At 40.3% G+C, this 22907-nt stretch overlaps 1 protein-coding gene across 2 annotated transcripts in view; it reads left to right on the top strand.

Moving 5' to 3' along the window:
- LOC134213167 (uncharacterized) overlaps positions 1 to 22907 on the top strand; it is a 173479-nt gene that overhangs the window by 40636 nt on the left and 109936 nt on the right. Inside the window, exons 1-2 of one of the 2 annotated variants that reach the window (XM_062691848.1) lie at positions 209 to 228; positions 2291 to 2900. In XM_062691848.1, the coding sequence (XP_062547832.1) occupies positions 2703 to 2900 (198 nt within the window). In that variant the 5' untranslated portion in view covers positions 209 to 228; positions 2291 to 2702. Of the gene's footprint in view, positions 1 to 208; positions 229 to 2290; positions 2901 to 22907 lie in introns of those variants that run through there. The other variant, XM_062691847.1, reaches the window with a different exon arrangement.

The following is a 22907-nucleotide window of genomic DNA, read 5'->3' as shown; positions in this document are numbered from 1 at the left end:
GAACGATTGGAAGTAGAACAAAGTAAGGCGCGCGTGGCGCGACATCCAAGGACATTCTCGGCGGGGATTGTTCGTTGCATTTTTTGTTGTTGCAACGATTTTAATAAAGCTGTCACATCATCGCTACAAGTTGAACAACGGTTATTGTTGTAGTTACGTTTTGAGAATAAATGCTTATCCATCATGCGGCATAAAAAAAACTAGGAATAGGCTGTTGAGATTTTGAGAGTGAGTTGTGTTTTTTAAGGCGTTTGATTAATTCACCTTCTACTAGATTCCATGGTGGATGGCGGGAGAACAATAGCGTGAACTAATTGACAATGAGTGGAAGCAAAACCTTATGTGACTGTTTGTGTTTTAAAGGCTAATTGTTATGGGAATCGCCCTCGTAGAGCGCACCACTTTTCATCTTTTATCGTGGTTTTAGATGAATGCGGTTTGTGAAGGCGAGAGTGTGGTGTGACTACGCTTTGAATGATAACAGAGTGTTTATAATTCAGCGTGTCGTGAGATGTTTTACCTGTTGTCCACAGATTTTATTCTGAGTTGATTTTATACTTATAGTTAGATTATTAATGAAAATTCTTTTCTATAACTCAGACCTGACATTCATAGGTTTGTATGGTGGTTGGTTAGTGTAGAAAATTATCCTTAAAAGCAACATGATATATTAATGCATCATAGTTCAAAAAAGTTGTGGGATGGAATGTAAATAAAGTAGAAGAGTTATCTTTTACGAATGGAATTTCTTCGACGTAACCGCTAAGAAAAATTATTTATATGTGCAAAAAGTGCAAATGTTGCTCTCGATTCCCGCCACAATTCAAATTAACTAACCAATATGCAGCGAATATGATTGCTCCCATACAAGTGCAAAACAAATAAACATTCCTTGCCATAATCTGATTAACAGCTCGTGCTTGTTTTCCGCGTGCCATTGCCAATCATTTTTTTTTTCTGCAGCTTTCATCTATTTTTGGAGGTAACCACTTTCGCACCCCATCCATACCTATACGGACAACATCAGCAGACTCGATGGCAGTTTTTCTTCTCGTTCGATTTCCGGTCCCCGGTAGCCGGTTGTTGCTGGATGGAAAGTGAGTCTGAAACAGACACAACAATAATGAGCGAATAGTCACGGCAGCGGACCCCCGTAGGCTGATTGTTCGCACCCAGGCCCCATACCGGCCGGCGTTGGGCATCAGAGATTTGCTTATTGGAGAAATATTGATGGGAAATCACGGTTTGTTTTTTTTTGCTTCGATCGTATTCGAATATGTAATGAAGCACTGTTTGTTCGATATGGAAATTATTTGAGTAAATTCTTTCCTTTAAGTGTGTGCCAATCGATACTCGTCTACGTATTTAATTTTAATAGTGGAATTATAAAGAAGAAAAAATATAGATCAGATTTCTGTTTTCTTTTCAAGCAAATTTGAAAGTCAGTCATCACTACCAGGTGAATGAATATGAGATTTTTGTCGTTTGGCTTCAATGAAACCGCCCAGTCTTTCACTCGCGGAACCGAACCATCAGTCATCTTATTATTTGCTTCGTTTCCTTCATGCATCCACTCCATTAGATTGATCGGTGAGCCGAGTTTGAAAGCTTAGGGATATACTTTTCCGCGAACAGATGGAACTTTGCTGCCGTAGCTATGATTTCGAGAGAAGTGAATTACTGACTACCAGTCCCTTAATGGACGGTCATTGCCAAACTGTGTGTAACTTTCCTGGGAGAAACCGATGAACGCGAAGAATCTGAAGAGGGTGCATCCAGGGTCGGCATGGGGCGGCCGTGTTCGATCGTAGTGCGATGGGCGTGTGATTGCATAAAGAAATTCAATAATTGCGATTAGATATTCAAAGCTTCGACGAATTACGTGCTCGGGGAAGGTAATTGTTTGGCATTGATTTAGCGTCTAATTTGACTAATTGTAGAGCTATGATGTTCCGTTAAAGTGTGAAGAATGGATTTTGATTTTAGTTGTCTATCGCGAATTAAAAATTGAAATGAAAATAAAGCAAATAATGAAAACAGTAAAATTTTAGATGTACTCTCAGCATATTTATAGATCCTATTCTATTTTGACAACACGTACCAATTTCGTTGCCGAAAATCGATTAATTTTTGTTCTGCCTTGATACTTCTCCACTCATAACTTTGACTCCGGTAAACGTTTGTATTTCCATGATCACAGTTCAAAAAATAGTTTGAGGCAACGTAGTGAATGAAAATGAAAGTTCATTGATTAATGCAAATCCCCCTTCTTCCCACTGTCCACTTTCAGATCGATCAAATTCAACGAACCACCCAGCCATGCGATCTCGAATCTACGAACGAGGAATTTCAATGAGCTAAACAGAAGCGACCGTCGTTGACCTACGCTTACCAAAAATGTGCGGCGAGCAATGTCTGTATCATGAATCCGCAATACCAACCTCTATAGACTGAATGGTACTTCGAAGTGTCCGTCTGTGGAAAGCAAAAGTGTGACGCGATCGCGTGTTGCGAGAGTGATTGATAGTGGATATGGTAACGTGTTTGAGTTAATCCCGTTCGGTACTATGTGTACTGATTGAAGTAATTTAGGGTAGTTATTCGCCAATCGACAACGAACAAGTATGCGAAACGACCTTAGCAACAAGCATTGTCTTAATGGTATTCGCAATACCAGCCGCGCTAGAAAATAAACACCAACAATGAAGCCGGACAGTCCTGATATTGGCCCCGTTGCGGTCGAAAAGCAACTACATGCTGAGAACGCCAATACCAGTAGTAGTGGGGGAAGTGATGCTGGAAGTGGAACCGGCGGTACTTTAAAATGGAACAGTTCCAATTCCAGCTTGAGCAGTGCCAGCGATAGGAAAAGCACGTTATACACCGACGTCGAACCTAAGGTAAGATAGGTAACATGGCTTGACTAGAATGGAATGGAATCAACGTGACTCATTCTTTTCCATCAAATGGTTAAATTTATATTTTCGAATATGTAGTTCGACGGTACTATTTTGGTTTGTTTGGCAATTAGTGATCTTATCGTTCCAAATAATAATGATGTAGCAACTACGGGTGGTCAGTCAATCAAGCTTAAGCTCAGTCATAACAAGTTTGTTTTTTGCTTGTATTTTTTTTTCGTTTGTTTATACTTTAACAAAATTAATGAGTAATTGATTAATAGCATTGATTGGTGTGAAAATAAAAAAGGGGACTTCAAAAATTTCAACAGTATGAAACTTGAACTTTTGAAAGCCAACATAAATATGGTTTCTCCATAACCTATTTCGTATTTCATACGCATGTACATTGTCCCAAATATTGTTTTATGACTAGGGATTGATGTTTTAATGCCCATGATAGATAACAGACTGTAGGTAATTTTCTTATTCAAATTGTTCAATTTAACACGAATCCGAGCGACTGAATTTAATGCAATGTAAATATAAACGAGTGTTTTTGTTTCCATTCCAGTAACTATGAGGGTTAAGCACGCATTGTTCTATGAACACTTCTTTCTCCACGAAATATACAGCGATTAGATTGTAACTCTAAAAAACACGTATTCCATTCACGAGACACTACATGCACAAACCTGGCAGAACACGAGCCATTCTCTAATTCTCTCATCAGATCTAAATCAACACAAGAGCAACTAGCAACAGATTGAAATCATGTCGAAACCATGTAAATTATGAATAGCCTATAAATATCACCCTGCCTATTAGTGATCGTTGCAAACATCAACCAACCAACCAAACAACGCTTCGTAATTGAACGGTCGAACAATCGTTCACTCCTTGCGTTGGTTGACGTCGTCGACGACGACGACAACGACGTTCGAGCCTCACATTTATAGCTACTCTAGCTTAAACACACCCGCGCCGCACGTACCGATCTATGGCGTCACTTGCCCGGCACTTGCCGAGAGAATTATGAGTAATTAATCTGTATCTTGAAGTCTGATGCAATGCAATAGCCCATTGTTTGAAAGGTTTGACGACGAGCGCCGCCGCCACCACCGCAAACGACGTTCCATTCAAATCCATGTCAGGAAAAAGCCTTCGCACTATTGTTGTTGCATTGTTGCTATTCGATGGCATCTGTTTGACGACGACTTGGGCCAACCAACCATTTTGGAAGGCACCACCATCGTCGAAGTCTGTTTATGCAATCCTGCATATGTGGCATCGCATCTACATCGGTTTCTAAACATATGCTGAATCGATCCGAGTGCGTTAGCACTTTGGAATTGCGAAGTCTATGCCTATGTGAAGATGACTGACAGGCGTTTTACAACTCATTTAGATGCTAATCAACAACGGTGGCGAGGCACAGTGGCGGATTTCAGGTTGACAGACGAACGGAACCTTAATTAGGTTCATTGAGAAGAGTTAAAGCATTTAATTTGAAATATTTTGTTCTACAGTATTATCTTAAAGCATATAGAGGAAGAAAGGGCAATATGACATACATAGTTAACAAATGAAGCTAGCTGATGCTATCTTAAAACTGCAGCAAATTTTAATAATGTTGATAATATTCACATTACAAAAAAGCATAAGGGAAGTTACATAAAGTAGGGGAGGAGGTTCGGTTGTGGGCACCGTTCGGTTATGGACACCCCTTTGGGATCAAAATTTATGGCCAAAATATTATTTTTTGAAATGAACGAGAAAGGCACTATTGCCGCTAGGGTGATTAATCAGGATTTTTTTTGACTGTGATGCATACCAATAAAACATAAATCAATGAAAAATTAAAACCCATTTACCTAAAGTGCTATTTTAGACCTTTCTTATGTGATTTTTTTCAACATCCTCCTTAATGCACCGAGGGAGGCATCATCACTGCTAGGTGAATTGATTTGAGTTTTTTTAGCGTCTCCTGGCTTTTAGAATTAATAAACTATTCCTTGTCTTTAAATCTGGGTGGTTTTTATTCATGCTTCTTTATTTTTAGCTAAATTTTCAAGGGCGCCCACAACCTACACCTAAAAAAATTAATGTTATTTATTATTAATATTTCTAATACTTTTTTGCCAAAGCAGGCGCTTTATGATATTCCGAAACTTATACTTTTCATTAACTTATGAATGTTATTAGCTTTCTGATATGGGATCATTCATTAGGTGGGATAATGAAGAGTATAAGTATTTTCGAATGGTTTTTTGCCATAACATATAAGGTTATTTTTTTACGTGTAGCCACGAAATGAAAATGTCCAAAAATGTCAAATTTTTTAAATTGTCAATATTTTTTTCTAAATCGATGAAATCATATTAATTTCTTTGCTAGTAGTAAGGTTATAAGTTTAGCTTTCGATTGCTATGCAAATGTCGACATAAGATCAACCAGGGCCAAAGTTATGGACCAAACACAAAAGGGTGCCCACAACCGAACCTCCTCCCCTACGTCACGCGAAAATTGAAAGTTTTCAAACCCGTCTCCCCGCTTCATTGCACTTTTTGTAATAGTTTCCTAGATTTTTGTAGGAACCGGCATACTGCTCGGAATACACCCCCTCTCTTAAGAGTGTGACGTATTTTGTGGATTGCCCCCAAGTAAATGATCTACAACTGTTGCACCCATATGCGCCTTATGGTTAGCTCTCAACTCATGCTCTTGAAAAGTTACTGGAAAGGCAAGTGGTATCCAAGATGGCCATTTTGCGTCTTTGTTGTACAATCACCTTAACTTATAATATTTATTTAAAGATATAAATTCTTCTCAAATGTAAATCGAGCTTAGTAAATGTATGTTTACTTGCTAAATTGAAGAAAATAGTTTGGACCTGGAAAGGTTATGGTAAGACGGTTGGTAGAGAATATAATTATCTATCATAAGACAAAATTTCATCCATAGCATAAACGGCAATATTAATGGTATTTTTGTTTGTCATGTCGGCTTTACATTTTTAAAATCGATTGCTTGCAGTGTAGGACTCGATTTGGATTTTTTTTGAATATTTCTATTCGGAAGTTCAACTAATTTTATAGTACTTACTTGATACTGGATGGACTACAGCTCTTCGATGAACCTACGCCGAAAGGAGTATCCTTCTCCACTGGACTCGATCCTGGGCCAATCGCTTCCAGTGGCCTTGAACATTGAGCGCCCTCAGGTCCTCTTCAACTGCAAAAAGCCATCGTATACGCGGCTTTCCACGAAGCCTGCGGCCTCTTCCGGGTTCTCTACTAAATATTATCTTCCCTTGACGTTCTTCCGGCATACAAACAACGTGACCAGCCCACCGTAGTCTGCCGTGTTGAATAAGCTTAATAATATCCAGCCCTTTATACACCTGATACAATCCGTGATTCATGCGGCGCCGCCAGATACCGTTCTCCTGTTTACCGTCGAGTATTGTCCGCAGCACCTTACGCTCAAACACTCCGAAAGCTCTCCGATCTGCCTCTTTTAACGTCCATGTTTCATGGCCTTATAAAGCCACCGGAAGAATCAGAGTAGTATACAGCGCGAATTTTGTATTTGTTTGCAGACTACGGGACTTAAGCTGGTTACGAAGTCCGTAATAAGCCCCATTTGCAGCTGCAAAACGCCTTTTCACCTCGTGGGTAACATATTATCGCACGTCACTAATGTTCCAAGATACACAAATTCTTCTACCACTTCAAATTTTTCACCATACAGCACCATTTCGATACCACCACCACTAATGAACCCAAGTTGATTGCCAGCGACCATATACTTCGTTTTGCTGGTATTGATCGTGAGTCCAATCCTCGCTGTCTCTCTCTTAAAAGGCACAAAAGCCTCTTCCACGGCACGGCGATCAATCCCGATAATATCGATATGGTCCACAAATCCCAGGAGCATATGCGATTTAGTTATAATGGTACCGCTTCTTTGCACACCAGCTCTCCTAATCGCTCCCTCGAGCGCTATATTGAACAGTAGGTTCGAGAGTGCATCACCCTGCTTTAATCCATCTAAGGTAACAAATGACGTCGATATTTCATCCGCAACCCTTACACTTGATTTCGATCCGTCCAACGTTATACGAATCAGCCGTACGTATCAGTTTCGCCGGAAAACCATGTTCAAGCATAATTTGCCATAATTCATTCCGTTTCACTGAATCGTACGCCGCCTTGAAATCAATAAACAGATGATGTGTCTGCAAGTTGTACTCCCGGAATTTATCAAGGATTTGTCTCAGGGTAAACATTTGATCCGTCGTTGATCGGTCCTCACGAAAACCTGCTTGATATTCGCCGACGAAGGACTCTTCAAGCGGACTCAATCTGTTGAACAGAATAAGGGACATAATTTTGTACGCCGAATTAAGGAGGGTTATTCATCGTTAATTGGCGCACTCCAGTCTGTGCCCTTTCTTAAAGAGAGGGCAAATGAGGCCGTCCAACCAGCTAGCAGGCATTAGCTCGTCTTCCCATATTTTCGACATAATATGGTGCAGAACTTCATAAAGCTGCTAACTGCCATGTTTGAGAAGTTCAGCCGGAAGCTGGTCCTTCCCCGCAGCCTTATTGTTCTTCAGCTCTTTAACAGCTTTTTTAACCTCATCTAATGTAGGCGACTCCACAGCTTGTCCATCGTCGTTAATATTTAGTCTGCTCACCGATGCACCGTCACTTCCTCCATTCAACAAAGTCTCGAAGTGTTGCTTCCACCTGGCAGCCACTTCGGTTTTATCTGTCAGCAAATTCCCTTGTTGGTCGTTGCACATGACGGGAGATGGCGCTGTCTTTCTCCGCACGCCATTGACAGACTCATAGAACCTCCGCATATCATTCTGCTCCATTTTTCCTGTGCCTCGCTAATCACTTGTTCTTCATATTCTTTCTTCTTTCTGCGGTGGGTTCGTTTTTCGGCTGCTCTTGCTTCCTTGTACCGATCTCTATTCGATCGGGTACCCGACACCAACATCCAGCTTCTGGCAACGTTCTTCTCGTCTGTCACTCTCTGACACTCCACATCGTACCAATTCGTCCTGGGTCGCCTCTATGCAGTGCCTACCACTTCTCGTGCTGTTGTGCTCACCGCTCCATGGATCGACTCGCATAGATCGTTGATGTTGTCGCTAACGTTGATTGCACTCATCCGTTCGTCGAGCTTCTGGCGGTACTCATCCGATACTCCTTCCGCCGACAATAGCTGGATATTGTAGCGCATCGTTCGCTGTGATCTTTCGTTCGATACAGTTGACAACCGTGATCGAATTTTACTGACAACGAGGTAGTGATCAGAGTCAATGTTCGGATTTCTGAATGTCCGCACATCGGTAACATCCGAGAAATGGCCCCCATCCACCGGAACATGGTCTATCTATATTCTATATTCTTTCGTGCAAAGAGGGTGCTACTGATGGCCATCCCTCTGCCAGCAGCGAAATTTACTAGCAGTAGGCCGCTGTCATTGGTAGCGGAGTGTAGACTCTCCCTACCAATTATGGGACGAGAAAAGTCCTCTCTACCGACCTGAGCGTAAGCGTCTCCGATAACAATTTTCACGTCATGCTTTGGGCACTCTCCATAGGCTTTATCAAGACATTCATAAAACTTGTCCTTTACGTCGTCGGTATTATCGTTTGTCGGTGCGTAAACGTTGATTAGGCTGTGATTGAAGAATTTGCCCCGTATCCTCAACACACAGATTCGTTCGCTAATGGGTTTCCACCACATTACTCGCTTCATCTGCTTGCCCATCACTACGAAACCAACTCCATGCTCTGCTTTTCCGCCGCCGCTGTGCTAGATGTTATACTTGAATGTAGTGTTGGTCGTTGGGTCCATGGCTCGGAATTCACGTTCTCTGGATCTAGGCCATCGGACTTCTTGAATAGCGGCCACGTTCACTCCAACCTTCTGCAGTTCACGAGCCAGAAGGCTCACTTGTCCAGGATCATTTAGGGTCCTGACATTCCAGGTACCGAGTTTCCAATCATAGTCCTTATTTCGTTGCCGGGTCGGTTGCCAAAAGTAACGTTCTCTTTTTCTTCTATCTCCATTTTTCGTGGTATTTGAGAGGCTTCAGTAAGCTACCTTACCGGGGACGCGTTACCTACATCGCACTGGTGGGGCTGCCACCTTAGGTATAGCTGACGCGATACAGCATTTCGTTGATCCGCCGCTGGGTACCAGGCAGACGCTGTTTGAGCCGCACCTCCTGGTGAACAGACGCTCGAGGCGTACCTTCTCACTCTAGCTGATGTTAGAAGGACAACAGTGCCCAGGCTGCACTACCAGCTAAGCACAACCCTTAGATGGCGGTATTTTGTCATCGGACGACCCGTGGAAGCATGAGATAGGAACTTGTGGGGACCAGAGCCCTGTTGGGCGCTCCTCCATTTTGCAGCCCATAGACGCCATTCATTAAAATAAATTTATTGCATTGTCTCCCTCCGACGCACGATTTTGATTTCGCTACCGATGGCAACTTTCTGCAGTTGCCAAGTGATTATGTTTTGTACTTTGAAGACTATTTATCTTGCCTGAACCTCTGCTCATGAATAAAATGGTGGTCCTGAAAATAACCAATTTGTTTTTAATAATGTGACAATAATCGCAGCAAAACTAAAATAAGAGTCTTCCGAGACAATTTCTCCTTTCGCCTACGTTAGCCAAATCGATGAAGACGCCACATACTGAACACATTTTTTGCAGCTACCACCAGTATCGCTCGGATTGGTACTGACGCCATCAAATTGGCTATAGTAGCTTTAAAAATAAATTTATTGGATCGTTTCGTACTCATTTTGGATCACTAATAGCATTGAAATCAAAGTCGGAATCCTGCGCGAGAATTATTTTTCCAGACGGCCGTCGCTTGGACCGATAGAGACGCCATGATTATGTTACTGACGTCAAGCGACGTCAATTTTATAGCAACAGGTAGCAAAGGCGACGTCAACTGGTAGCAAAGGCAAAAGGCAAAAGGCAAAAGGCAAAAGGCAAAAGGCAAAAGGCAAAAGGCAAAAGGCAAAAGGCAAAAGGCAAAAGGCAAAAGGCAAAAGGCAAAAGGCAAAAGGCAAAAGGCAGAAAAAGGCAAAAGGCAAAAGGCAAAAGGCAAAAAAGGCAAAAGGCAAAAGGTTAAAAGGCAAAAGGCAAAAGGTAAAAGGCAAAAGGCAGCAGCAAAGGCAAAAGGCAAAAAGGCAAAAAGGCAAAGGGCAAAAGGCAAAAGGCAAAAGGCAAAAGGCAAAAGGCAAAAAGGCAAAAGGTAAAAAGGCAAAGGCAAAAGGCAAAAGGCAAAAAGGCAAATATAAAAGGCAAAAGGCAAAAGGCAAAAGGCAAAAGGCAAAAGGCAAAAGGCAAAAGGCAAAAGGCAAAAAGGCAAAGGCAAAAAGGCAAAAAGGCAAAAGGCAAAAGGCAAAAAGGCAAAAGCAGCGCAAAAGGCAAAGCTGGCAAAAGCAAAAGGCAAAAAGGCAAAAGGCAAAAGGCAAAATAAGGGCAAAAGCTGCAAAGTAAAAGGCAAAAGGCAAAAGGCAAAAAGGCAAAAAAGGCAAAAAAGGTAAAAGGTAAAAAGGCAAAAGGCAAAGGCAAAAGGCAAAGGCAAAAGGCAAAAGGCAAAAGGCAAAAGGCAAAAAAGGCAAAAGGTAAAAGGCAAAAGGCAAAAGGCAAAAGGCAAAAGGGCAAAAGGCAAAAAGGCAAAAAGGCAAAAGGCAAAGGCAAAGGCAAAAAGGCAAAAGGCAAAAGGCAAAAGGCATAGTTAAGGCAAAGCTGGCAAAGGCAAAAAGGCAAAGGCAAAAAGTAAAAAGGCAAAAGGCAAAAGGCAAAAGGCAAAGGCAAAAAGGCAAAAGGCAAAAAGGCAAAAAGGCAAAAGGTAAAAAAGGCAAAAGGCAAAAAGGCAAAAGGCAAAAGGCAAAAGGCAAAAGGCAAAAAGGCAAAAGGCAAAAGGCAAAAGGTAAAAGGCAAAGGCAAAAGGCAAAAGGCAAAGGCAAAGGCAAAAGGCAAAAGGCAAAAGGCAAAAGGCAAAGGCAAAAGGCAAAAGGCAAAAGGCAAAAGGCAAAAGGCAAAGGCAGGTAAAAAGGCAAAAGGCAAAAGGCAAAAAGGCAAAAGGCAAAGGCAAAAAGGCAAAAGGCAAACAGGCAAAGGCAAAGGCAAAAAGGCAAAAGGCAAAAGGCAAAAGGCAAAAGGCAAAGGCAAAAGGCAAAAGGCAAAAGCAAAAAGGCAAAAGGTAAAAAAAGGCAAAAGGCAAAAAAGGCAAAAAGGCAAAAGGCAAAAGGCAAAGGCAAAAGGCAAAAGGCAAAAAGGCAAAAAAGGCAAAAGGCAAAAGGCAAAAGGCAAAAGGCAAAAGGGCAAAAGGCAAAAGGCAAAAAAGGCAAAAAGGCAAAGGCAAAAAGGCAAAAGGCAAAAGGCAAAAGGAAAAGGCAAAAGGCAAAAGGCAAAGGCAAAAGGCAAAAGGCAAAGGCAAAAAGTATAAAGGAAGCAAAAGGCAAAAGGCAAAAAGGCAAAAAAGGCAAAAGGCAGTAAAAAGCAAAAGGCAAAAAGGCAAAAAAGGCAAAAGGCAAAGGCAAAAGGCAAAAAGCCAGCAAAAGGCAAAAAGGCAAAAGGCAAAGGCAAAAGGCAAAAGGCAAAAGCGCAAAAAAGGCAAAAGGCAAAAAGGCAAAAGGCAAAAGGCAAAAGGCAAAAAGGCAAAAAAAGGCAAAAAGGTAAAAAAGGCAAAAGGCAAAAAAGGGCAGCAATAAAAGGCAAAAGGCAAAAGGCAAAAGGCAAAAGGCAAAAGGCAAAGGCAAAAGGCAAAGGCAAAGGCAAAAAGGCAAAAGGCAAAGGCAAAAAAGGCAAAAGGCAAAAGGCAAAAGGCAAAAAGGCAAAGGCAAAAAGGCAAAGGCAAAAGGCAAAAGGCAAAAGGCAAAAAAGGCAAAAGGCAAAAGGCAAAAGGCAAAAGGCAAAAGGCAAATACAGGCAAAAGGCAAAGGCAAAGGCAAAAGGCAAAAGGCAAAGGCAAAAAGGCAAAGGCAAAAAAGGCAAAAGTGCAAAGGCAAAAGGCAAAAGGCAAAAGGTAAAAGGCAAAGGCAAAGGCAAAAGGCAAAAGGCAAAAGGCAAAGGCAAAGGCAAAAGGCAAAAGGCAAAAGGCAAAAAAGGCAAAGGCAAGGCAAAAGGCAAAAGGCAAAGGCAAAAAAGGCAAAAGGCAAAGGCAAAAGGCAAAAGGCAAAAAGGCAAAAGGCAAAAAGTAAAAGGTAAAGGCAAAAGGCAAAAGGCAAAAGGCAAAAGGCAAAAGGCAAAAGGCAAAAGGCAAAAAAAGGCAAAAGGCAAAGGCAAAGGCAAAAGGCAAAAGGCAAAAGGCAAAAAGGCAAAAGGCAAAAGGCAAAAAGGCAAAAGGCAAAAGGCAAAAGGCAAAAGGCAAAAGGCAAAAAGGCAAAAAAAGGCAAAATAAAGGCAAAAGGCAAAAGGCAAAAGGCAAAAGGCAAAAGGCAAAAGGCAAAAGGCAAAAGGGCAAAAGGCAAAAGGCAAAAGGCAAAAGGCAAAAGGCAAAAGGCAAAAGGCAAAAGGCAAAAAAAGCAATCCCATGAGGTTCCTGATCGGAAACCAAAAATATAATCCAAGGATTCCGTCCAGAATTATGGTTCTGCTGGTAAATCGAAAAGTATGTCTTTAGAAAGTCTGCAACTATTCCGCTCGGAATTCCATCTCAATAGTCCCGTTCGGAAGACCAAAAGAATTCCGTACCGTTCATCCTTTTAAGCTTCTGAACCGAATACTCTTGGCCTTTCACAAAAAAAAATCTGTTCAGAAGCTTAAAAGGATTCCCGTTCGAAAATCCCAAAAGAATGGAACGGAATTCTTTTAGGCTTACAAAAGGAGAGTTTTTGGGCTTCCGAGCGACATCACTTTGGGGTTCCGAATGGAATTCGTTTGAGCTTTGGAATTGGAACTCTTTTGGGTGTTTGAATAAAATTCTTTTGGTTTCCGAATGCAATCATTTTGATCTTCTGAACGGAATCAATTTGGGCTTCCGAATAGAATCCCAGAAGGACTTCGTCCGGAATTCCAAAAAAACGATCCTGTTCAGATGCCCAAAAGATTTTATTCAGAACCCCAAAAGGGTCCAACAGGATTCCGTTTGGAAGCTCAAGAGGATTCCGTTGGTAACCTTTTGGGCACTGAACGAAATCATTTGGGCTTGCAAGTAGTATCTTTTGGGATTCTGAACGGATTCTTTACAGAAGCCCCAAAAGAATTCCATTCGGAAGTCCAAATTGAAAACCCACTTCTTTTGGGCTTACGAAAATAGATCTCATGGATTTATGAACGAAACCCTTTCTGTTCAGATATTGTTTGGTAGCCCAAAAGGCGGATTTCGTTTCGGAAATCCAAAGGAATTCAGTTCAGCAGTTCAAAAGAATTCTGTTCGAAAGTCAAAAAGAATTCCGTTCAGAAGCATTGAAAAAAATCCTTTCGGAAGCCCCGTTGGTAAGAACAAATTATTCCATTCAGAAACCATAATAACGGAATGGACTTCTTTTGGGCTTACGAACTGAGATCTTTTTGGCTTATAAACGGAGATCTGGAGTGTTTTCGATAGGAATACTTTTGGACTTCCAAAACTTCCGAGTGAAATCATTTTAGGCTTCTAAATCGAATCCTTTTGTGCTTCCGAACGAAATTGAACAGAGCTTGTTTGGGCTTCTGAATTATATGTTCTGTGATGTATGGAGAAAAACGAATTTCTTACTGTTACGGTAACTATCAACATTACTTTTCTATTATGAAAATCCTAATAGCAGCGGTTCTCAACCTTTTTCTTGAGAGGTACCCCTTCGAACTTTTGCATCAATTGAGGTACCCCCTCTCGAAAGTACGCTTCCAATCCTCTTGAAAAAATAACTGCGAGCCCTTTGAAGGGAAGTTCCTTACAGATTTTGAATCCCTTTGAAGTAGGCTTCAGCGCCTCTTGATGAGAGGCTTCTGAGCCTCTTGTAGGGAGGCTTCCGAGCCTCTTGTAGAGAGGCTTACGAGCCTCTTGTAGAGAGGCTTCCGAGCCTCTTGTAGAGAGGCTTCCGAGCCTCTTGTAGAGAGGCTTCCGAGCCTCTTGTAAAGAGGCTTCCGAGCCTCTTGAAGGCGTTTTTCGATCCACTTTAAATAAAGCTTCTTCTTTCTTTCAATTGAAAGGAGGCTTTTGAGCCTCTTGAAAGGAGGCTTCCGAGCCTCTTGAAAGTAGGCTTCCGAGCCTCTTGAAAGAAGGCTTCTGAGCCTCTCGAAAGGAGGCTTCGGAGGTTCTCGAAAGGAAGCTTCCGAGCCTCTTGAAGGCGGTTTTCGATTCACTTGATAGAAGGCTTCTTCTTTTTTCTTCTTTCTTTCTCTTTCTTCTCTTGAGCCTCTTGGAAGGAGGCTTTTGAGCCTCTTGGAAGGAGGCTTTTTAGCCTCTTGGAAGCAGGCTTTTGAGCCTCTTGAAATGAGGCTTCCGAGACTCTTGAAACGAGGCTTTCGAGCATCATCATCATCATCATCATGAAAGGAGGCTTCCGAGCCTCTTGAAAGGAGGCTTCCGAGCCTCTTGAAAGGAGGCTTCCGAGCCTCTTGAAAGGAGGCTTCCGAGCCTCTTGAAAGAAGGCTTCCGAGCCTTTTGAAAGAAGGCTTCCGAGCCTCTTGAAAGGAGGCTTCCGAGCCTCTTGAAAGGAGGCTTCCGAGCCTCTTGAAAGGAGGCGTCTGAACCTCTTGAAAGGAGGCCTTCGAGCTGCTTAGAAGAAGGCTTCCAAGAAGCGTAGAAGGACGCTTCTAATAATCTTGCAACGAAGCAACCGAGCTTTAGTGAAAAAAAAAACCTTCATGTCTCTCAAACGAAGAATTCCGCACCGTTATATCCTAGATAGCATTAAATGTTTTTAAAATTTGTTCATTCGACGTTTTGTTCGTTTGATATTTTGTTCCGCATTTCTTCATACATTGTGCTGGTTGTGGAAGGCAGGATTCATTTGGCTTTGATTTATTGATCGCATTGCATATTATGTACAATATAATTTATTGAAATTAAAAATATACAATTATCAAAACTTTATCAATGAGTTTTGATTGGAATTGTAATATGTCCGCCATTACGCATTTTTGTACGAGGTACCCCCTAGGGCCAGCGAAGGTACCCCCAGGGGTACATGTACCCCAGGTTGAGAACCGCTGCTAATAGCAATAAATTGTATTGTAGTCAATTTTTTTTTATATTTTTCACTATAAATTGTACTGTATTTGTTTTAAAACTCACATTACTTCATATTGCTACTTTATTGTAATCTTTCTTATGACAACAAGAAAGTTATTATTTTTTTATCCGGAAAATGCGGACTTTAGAGTGCTACGAGTTTGTAAACTTCAAAAATTCATATGGCAATGTCGAATTGGGTTGGGTAAATTCAGATTTTTTATTTCAAACTTTTGAAAAAGAGATCAAACTGCAGAAAAAAAATAACATAATTATAGATAATTCAGATCTAGTTACTGTGCACGTGGCTGCGACGGTGATGTCGTAGAAAAAAGAAGTTACATGTGGGCTGGTGAAGCAGCTCCGAGTGTTGAAGTTTTAAATTACATTCGAATTGAACGGTAGTCCATCATTGAACAAGCGAATCAAATCGATGGGCTCAAATTAGCTGGTAATCTGCACACATGTCTGCCGGTGCAACCAGTCCATGCCGATTGACGGTTGGTCTTTTAAGCTGCAACGGAACATGAGTGAGGACCGAAAAAATCAAATATCCGAAACCTTGCAAATTAAACAAATACACCCATGTGCTAGCGTAGCCGAATACCATTAAAGCCAATGAAAATTGATAAATAAAGGGTTGAAAAGGCCACTAGGAGGCTTTTTCCTAGTGGGCTGAAACGAAGCCTGTTTCGCATGTTATTGGATGCGTATTATTTTAATCCGGTTAGGATAGGTCGATTAAAATCCATGTGCATGCAATTGGGAATTGGGAAGGAAAAGCGTGAACGAATATGATTGTGCTGATTGGAGCTGGCTTTGATGTAATGCACCTAATGGAAATCCAGAGGTGTTGATTGATGATCAGTGTGTGAAGTGCAGCAGGTGCAGAAGATTCAACCAGCAATGGTTTGTCTATACTGTGGATTGTGGCTAAATATAGTTAGGTAAAGAATGAGTACAATTTTACTTTTACCTAATGTTTAAATGATCTTATTGCTCTAATTAATATTGTTGAAAATATGTAATCTGAGACATGAGTGCGCTAAATTTGTGACAAATGAAATTATAAAATTAAAAATATCATTCTGGAAGCATCTTTTGGATAAAGTAATCAAAAAACAGCACTATCTTGGACAATTATATCATTCTATTGTCAAACAAATAAGAGAATGTGAGATATAATGACGTACGTGGCTGTAAGGACGCCCTTGCTTGAGAAAGTAATGAATGTGTGGTTTTTAGTCTCAGATTTAAATTGAATTCACCCAAAGGGATATATTTTATTTCTTTGTTTGTAACGTAGTGAAACCATAGAAATAATTGGTTTGTGAAAAAATATCAAGAAAACAAATCTTCGCCCATCATACTGTTCCTCAACTACTGCATGCAACTAATCTCGCTATATATAGGGTAAATGATATATTTTGGACATGTACATATTTTGGACAAGCCTGAGCTTCTTCGATCAATTTTAGATAATGTGTAAGAAAATTTTTATCGAAAGTATGATCATTGCATACTTTTACCTCAACTCTAGCGGCTCCTAATGAGAATTCACAAATCAACTATTATTTATCTTTAAAATTACCTAAAATGTAAAGCTTTCTACCAAAGTGCCTGCTGGACGCCAGTATGCAGGAGAACATGCATTATAGGACTCTTCGTAACATGCACCTGAAACACGTTTAAATTGGTTCAAACGGCAATCTTGAGGTCTTGCGGCCAAAGTTTGATTGTAATTGAGATACTAACATATTCCAATCGCTTTACATGAACTTGAGAAGGATGAAAAAGGAGTGACCAAAATGAAGTTATGTTTTTATGCATCAGACATTTATTGGTCACCCCATGTACAGTACATGGATGAACCATTAATTGCCAACTTTCAGGCTGTTTTCAATGATATCGATAAGATTGCGAAAAAATGTTAATTTCTGGTTTAATCTATGTCAGTTAAGCAAATAAATGCATTTAAATGAATGTGGATACGTGTAGGTAAGTCATACCATTGAGATCTGTAGGTGGCCATTTTTAAATTAGGAGAAAATGACTCTGTCCAAAATATATGCATTTTACATGTCGAAATTATATATTTGATGTCCAAAAAGAAAATATTTCAGTTCGCAGTATATCACAGTTTACACCTAGTAAACGTAATTTACTCAAAAATTGGGCAATGGAGACACAAGACTAATCAGGAGGTTATGTATTTGGATGAACCTAGTGGTTTTCAATTGTTTTGTACTATTCAATCTCGATATATTTTCTAATGAATGTCCTGCGCTTGTCCAAGATACATCATTTACCCTAATCGACATTCTTTCTCTGCTAAATATCTAAACATGTCTAACATTCTCATGTCTGTATTGTTTCTGCAAATATAAACAACCATTATGTGAGCACACTTTAAGCATCTAGTGAATCCCACGCACTCTCGTTTAACGACCGATAAGGAAAGAAAGCTTCTCTATATGCTAACTCAAATCGGAAGTTGTTACCTTTTAAAACTGTTAGAATGTTAACTAGAATCAACAAGTAATTCGAATTGTGTTAATTTTTGAATATAGCAGTCATCACTTTTTATTTGAGCTAAACTATTTCCAATTTATTTGAAATTTTCGATATGCGGAATTCCAAGAAATTTGATCCAAAGTAAAATTCCAAAAAAGAGGTTGGTCGATTATTACTATAAACTTTACTAATTTTTGCTTTCCGTTTTCTCGGGTAACACCAGCTTCAAAGAATTATTTTGAACAATTCAACGGATTTTTTTATGATGGAAACAAAAAATAGCTCGATACTTGCATACTTGGCTTATCCAAAAAATGAAAATCACATCTCCAAAAATATTCTCCTAAAATTTTAGCTACTGTAAAATCCTTCCTTTGATCTTTGTTGAGACGCAGAATAAATCTCGGTCTATGAAAACTCGCATAACTCAACGTTGAGCTATATGAGAAATAGAAATGGATTGAAACAGACTTAAATATCCCATTCGTTTGCTCCTGACAACAGCAGAGATGACGGCACTGTATCTATACGTGACTTTCTGTTCTACCCACATAAAAGGTAAGCAAGCAGTGATGCAGTTCGTACAATAATGTTCTAGATATCTAAGTTTTGTGTGGGCGGCCATAGGAACAACAACCAACTGATGATGTCGGTGTACCGTTGTTCGTTTTGCGACAGTCAGTTGATATTACCTCCATGATGGTCGGTGTTTTGCTTGAGAAAACACTGAATCGGCACGGTTCAGATGGCAGGGACCAACAACAGCTGACGACGACGGCGGTTACGGTGAATGCAAGAGAGACGTAATGTGTGCCGCACACCACCGGGCCGTCATTGGCGTGCGTTGTCGGTATGAAGGTTTATCCATGTTTTGCCTATCTCGAACAGTAAGTGTTTGAAAACGCTGTACTATCGGTCAAAAATGAATTTCTGTCAGAAGTGTTAAAATGTTGGTAATGTAGAATAAGGTTGAAACAATAACAAGAAACAAAATTTACGTAAAATATTTGAACATGTTCTTAATTTTCCATCTTTCAAGAACAAATTAGCAGTTGCGATGTTAAAAAGCAACATATTTAGGAAAATAATAAAATGGGGAACATTTTTCATATAGAATAAGCGCTTTTGAATAATGTTTTTTGAAGTCACCAACCATTGTATTTGACGAACAAGAAAAGCACGGACACCGCTAGGTGGATTAAAATGAGTTTCTACTTTTTGACTGCTGCTCGGATAACGATAGTTGCTGCTGAATTCCGTTACCATTGCTGTGGCGCCCCACCGTCAGTTGTCGCCATCTGAAGGGGTCGCTAATTGCTTTATTATGTTAATTATTTTAGTTTGCTGAAATAAATACATTCGAAACCCAACACCCGGTTGATGTTGCGTTCGTCTGCTTGTTTTGTTTTATTTATCGCACTGTTCTGTTGCGCTTTGTGGGTATAATACATAGATGCCAGATGTTTTTATGCTTTTTATGTGCACCGTTCCAGAACGCAATGCTCGATTCGAGCAATTAGATGTCTACACAAATACAACATGTTGCAATATGAATTCCGGTTCGTTTCAAAAATCATATTGAAATTTTTATAAAAAAAGTCTTAATATTGAACATGGATGTTCATGAAAACCAACTAATGAAAAATAAATTGTTAATACCGAAATAATACAATTTCTCATGGTATAACCGTTTAAATGAAATGAAATGAGTTGTCAGTTTTTATCATAGTCTTAAAGAAAAATGTGTTTACATTTGGCATCCCTGGTAATAGCTAGTGAAAAACCTACCAAAGTTAAAACAAAGCTCGGACTGTTTAAATCATTGTAAGACGAATTGAGTCGATCTCGCGCAAGGTGACGCACATTGAGTATGCAGCCAACAGTATGGTTGTGGTTTTCTGTCAGCATGTCTGGCGCTTCCTCCCGCGCTCGCTGCCTATACGTCTATATCGTAACCTTCTCTTGCCTCGTCAAGATCGATTTCAGCTGTGTCATCAATGTAAAAGTGAATCGCATGAAATTGAAAGTTGGTTCTCTGTCCTGTTTTCAACGGCGTTATTGAAGTTCGCGATAGGAATCTGCCGCGTGACGTTCGGAATGCCTGCACGAGGGGACGTGTCGTTGGCTGATTGCGATAGCGGCTTGTCGATTATTTAGAATTTATGATTAAATTTGATCCGAATACGTGATCATAGGTAAATGAAATTTGCCGCAGGGACTACATTGTATCGTGAATGAATTATTGAGCGTTGGCATAATAAAATCGATTGGTGGTGGGTAATGGAACGAAAATAATAATAAAATGGAAATTATTGAAGCATCAATCGATATCTGACCTACAACTCTGACCATGGTTTGTTGCGCGTTCGAAGCAGTGTCAACTTTGTGTTCTGTTTATAAATATGTTATTTGGGTGTTTTTTACATTTTATTGCAACAGTTGTTCAAAACTAGCTTGCAAAGCCGTAATGCGTTGCTTTGAATATAGAATGCAGGCTAAGCTTTGCTTTTCCAGAATGGTGCGAATGGCTGTGCGCTGTAAATTCATGGAAAAGTTATTCCTACAAAAATGAACAGGCACAGCTAGAAATATTTTGTAAATTTACGTCTGTATGTGTTTAAAACATTTGGAGCATGAAAAAACCAAAATGTGCTGTAATTTAAAATCAAAAATAATTTAAATTAAGACAATTCTCGCTTAACTTTTCAAAAGGACCTAAGTAACATTTTATTCATGAATTAATTTGAGTACTGCAATCAAAAGCTTTCATGTTATTCTGTTGATTACGCTATTCAAATTAAATCATGAAAAAAGTGTTACTTAGGTCCTTTTGAAAAGTTAAGCGAGAATTATTTTGAGCTTTTTAGTGGAATGTCTTCACTTGTTGACGAGTTTGTACCATCCCATTTAATTCCACCACTTGATTGTACCTTGACAGATACGTATTTCGACCTCAACAGTAAGGTCGTCTTCACTCTTCAGTATCTCGTACTCGTGAGTCGAGCCACGAAACAGTGAAGACGACCTTACTGTTGAGGTCGAAATACGTATCTTTCAAGGTACAATCAAGTGGTGGAATTAAATGGGATGGTACAAACTCGCCTTATGACAAGTGAAGACATTCTACTAAAAAGCTCAAAATAATTTTCTTAACAAAATTGATTCAGATAAATTTTGATGAAACCAAGAATCCTACGATCTATTCTATGAAACTCCTGTATTTATTTTAAAGTTACTCATAGTCGTTTATGAACACAATTGAGGATTTTCATATAGCCTCATTGGTTTAAGCACCATTCTCGTACGCAAGACACCACTATTCTGGATATTATATCCGACTCCCGACTTCACTGTCCCTTAACATCGAGGATAAGCCTCGTATGATTTTTACTGACAAAAATTATCACCAATAATTCATTCAAGGTCTGATATTTTTTAAACTCTCTGGAAACATATTAGCTATGCTTTTGCATAGTTAGTCTTTTCAAGCTTTTCTCCTAGTCTAAAGCCCACACTTTGGACTTAGCACTATCCATCAAATCCTGTACAACACTTGCGCCATCTTTCTTACATACTTGTTCATCCACATCCACTCATTTTAAAAATCCTTTCTCTGTTGTCCGGAACTTGCCCTTCATAATCGCCCAGATTTTTTTTCAATTAGACGAAGTTTTGGTGAGTTTGGTCGATTTATCTGAGGGACCGCATAAAGGGCACCATTCTTTTTTATATGTTTGGTCGATAATTTGTCGCACCCATATATCGCCTGCCAAACCAAGTAATGTTTAGCAAAAATGTTCTTCTGCTGGAATTTCTCCGGATCATCCAGACGGATCAAATTGCCGACGCAAAAGTCCAGGCCGGTGATCTGCTTGGCGTTATCCTCTTCAATGCACATTACGATGCATTACGGCTGCTCCAACCAGTGGTGCGAATTCTCAATCTCAGTGACTGAAATTTGTTGGATATTGATACCATTCCCTCTTCACACTCACTTCCTAGCAGTGAAAACGGAAAATGGTTAGCAGCAACAATCAAAGATAAAGTAAACAAAAGACCTCTCTTCTCATTGCACACGCAGCCCGCACTGACAGTCTATTCAGTTCACTCGCTGCTGTGTGAATGCGACGGCCCTATTTAAATGCATGGGTGAATACTATCACTTGAAAGACAATGACAGGAAATTTGTGCCGAATTATCATCAGCTTCAGCCCGCTGTCGGCAAACCGAGTTTGCTAAGCTACTCCTGCTTTGTCGTTCTGACTGAAAGGCACCGTCATAGGCAAAGAGGAGCATAGAAAAATACAAAACAAAAGAATCACACTCAGCAGGCATTGTTGATAAATTGCACCACTTGCTCCAACCACTCGCGGTACAGCTTCGTGGTTCGAGATTTGGCCACTATTCTATTCATAGCTTCGGTAAGGTCCGACCCGCGTCATTAACTGCTAAAAGACCAAATGGTTCAGTCAAGATTTTTTTATGTACAGGTTATCCGACTTGCCAATATCCCCAACTCAGCCATCTTGGATTTTTATATGGAATTTATGCTCCTTTGTTTACGTTTTGCACTGAAAATGTATGTTTCCCCCCGCGCCGGTTATTCCCATCTACTGACGAAGTCGGATAACCTGTACATAAAAAAAATCTTGGGTTCAGTAATCCCTCACCTTCCTTGCGCTCACGGGGTCGGTTGTATTCCCTTTTCATTCGCAGACAACTCGCTGCCGGTAGTCTGGATCTCCTTGAACGATTTTACCACACGGGACATGGTCGAATTGTCGATTACCAATTGTTTCGCCATCCATCTGTGGGGCAGGTGAAACCACTTTGTTTACTTTTCTATGTTCGATATTGTAGTCACAAGCGGGATGATGCGTATGTAGGGGAAGAGGCCCCAAAACGCCCCCCGATGCAAAACGCCTTTTGTGGTTTCCCTCATATTTACCGTCATTAAGATGTCCGTAACAAAACTAGATCTAAAATTATGTAGGATAGGCGAAGAAAGTTTCAAAAGGTCGGAAAAACCGAAAATTTCCACATTTTGAAGAAACATCTAACATTTTGGCGAGGCAAAACGCCCTAGTGGCAATAACCTACAAAGTACTTGCGTCTCCACGGACTCTCCATACTAGAATGCTGATTCGCCGACGCGTGGTACTTTGTTCCCTAGGAGCTGCCAGCTAAAAGGCGTTTTGCCTCATGAGTTTTCCGGCAACAGAATATCACCACTTTTTTGAAATGTGAATATTATCAATATGATTGAGATTTTTGACAATT

The sequence above is a fragment of the Armigeres subalbatus genome, chromosome 2 (genome assembly GCF_024139115.2).
Source record: "Armigeres subalbatus isolate Guangzhou_Male chromosome 2, GZ_Asu_2, whole genome shotgun sequence".
NCBI classification, from domain to species: domain Eukaryota; kingdom Metazoa; phylum Arthropoda; class Insecta; order Diptera; family Culicidae; genus Armigeres; species Armigeres subalbatus.
This window is presented reverse-complemented; position numbering and strand designations above follow the sequence as displayed.